The following is a 1329-nucleotide window of genomic DNA, read 5'->3' as shown; positions in this document are numbered from 1 at the left end:
GGTATGACCCTGAATTGCAGTTCTCCAATGCTTTTCTAAAAAGCCTCCAGTCTCATGAATACAGGCCACGTAGGGTGTATGATCTCCATATAAGTTCTAAAGTAGTTAGCAAGTGCTTTCGAAGTAGTTTGTAAGTAGTTGAAAGTAATGAGTACCGGCTGGGTAGAGCGCTTGAATATAGGTCTGCAGGTTGGAAGTTCTTCTATACAGGGCTTCTGATTTTGAAAAAACCTATGTTTTGCTCTATAGTAGCTAGAAAGTAGTTAGTAAGCGTTTTAGAGGTATTTGATAAGTACTTTAATACTACTTACCTATAGGCGTTCCGTTTAGCAGTATCCGTCTCCGAAATCTCTACATTTTGGCGTGTGTCTTGAAAACGCTTCCAAAAGTCTTCATCAACAAAGGTATGATGATGGGATAGAAGAGACTGGCTTAAAAACTCGCATCGAAGAATACCAGAACATTTCCAAGACCATCTTTTAACCCGACACTGAAGAAAAGGTGAAAAGACTGCTCGTTTTAAGCCGCTTGCTTGACGTTTATTATACTGTATCTACTAAGCAGTTAGCAAGTAGTTCGGAAGTGGTTGGTAAGTAGTTATATACTAACATCACTAATTAGAGCGCTGACTTCAGTATTTGAAAGTCCATGTGATGGAACTACATATGTATATCCACATAGTGCAGTTTTTGGATACTCAGGAAGATCATCAATATACTCTATAAACTGAGTAGTTAAAGGTGATGCCTTTGCCTGAGTCAGAAAGGTTAATGGTGACGGTTCCTAGATATAAATTAATTTCTAAGTACTTGATAACTACTTAGGAAATTACCTGGGTTGAGTATTCCTCTTCCGTAGAACTAAGTTCAATAACTTCATGAAAATCCATGTCTAGAAAGTACTTGGTAGGTACTTATAAAGTACTTGGTAAGTGCTTGAAATAAAGTGTGTAATGAACTTGGAGAAATATAAGAGGAAGTTGAATTTCAATAATAAAAAACAGTAATTTATAGGGTCGTGTGGAACGTTCCTGCTTATATAAAGGGCTTGGCATCACGTGCCGCGGGAACGTTCCACGTGTACACAAAAAAAAGTTCATGTGAACTGTGTTCACTGGGTTGGTTGGTTCTCCTCTTGTTTGTTGCTGACTAAGTTATACATGTAACGTAATCGGTAAGCGAGCGGAACGCGCAAGCGAGTGGAACGCCCAACTCGTGACTTCCGCATTCCACCAAAACATGAGGCTTTTGATCAACGAAATCAACCACCAAAATGGCTATATCGTCAAAAGAACGTAAGGAACAAGAAGGCAGGATCCTCTTAGCCATT

The 1329-nt window shown here is 39.1% G+C and overlaps 1 protein-coding gene across 1 annotated transcript; it reads right to left on the bottom strand.

Annotated features, from left to right (window-relative positions):
* Nucleotides 1–307: 307 nt before the first annotated feature.
* On the bottom strand, nucleotides 308–783 carry ASPACDRAFT_37812 (uncharacterized protein; the record flags this gene model as incomplete). Its single annotated transcript, XM_020200344.1, has 2 exons — nucleotides 308–439; nucleotides 610–783. Coding segments are annotated over 2 exons (306 nt in total), but the record flags the coding sequence as incomplete, so codon positions are not given.
* Between the last annotated feature and the right edge of the window lie 546 nt (nucleotides 784–1329).

Source organism: Aspergillus aculeatus (assembly GCF_001890905.1).
Source record: "Aspergillus aculeatus ATCC 16872 unplaced genomic scaffold ASPACscaffold_290, whole genome shotgun sequence".
Taxonomy (NCBI): domain Eukaryota; kingdom Fungi; phylum Ascomycota; class Eurotiomycetes; order Eurotiales; family Aspergillaceae; genus Aspergillus; species Aspergillus aculeatus.
Note: the sequence above shows the minus strand (reverse complement) of the source record. Positions and strands in the feature narration are given on the sequence as shown.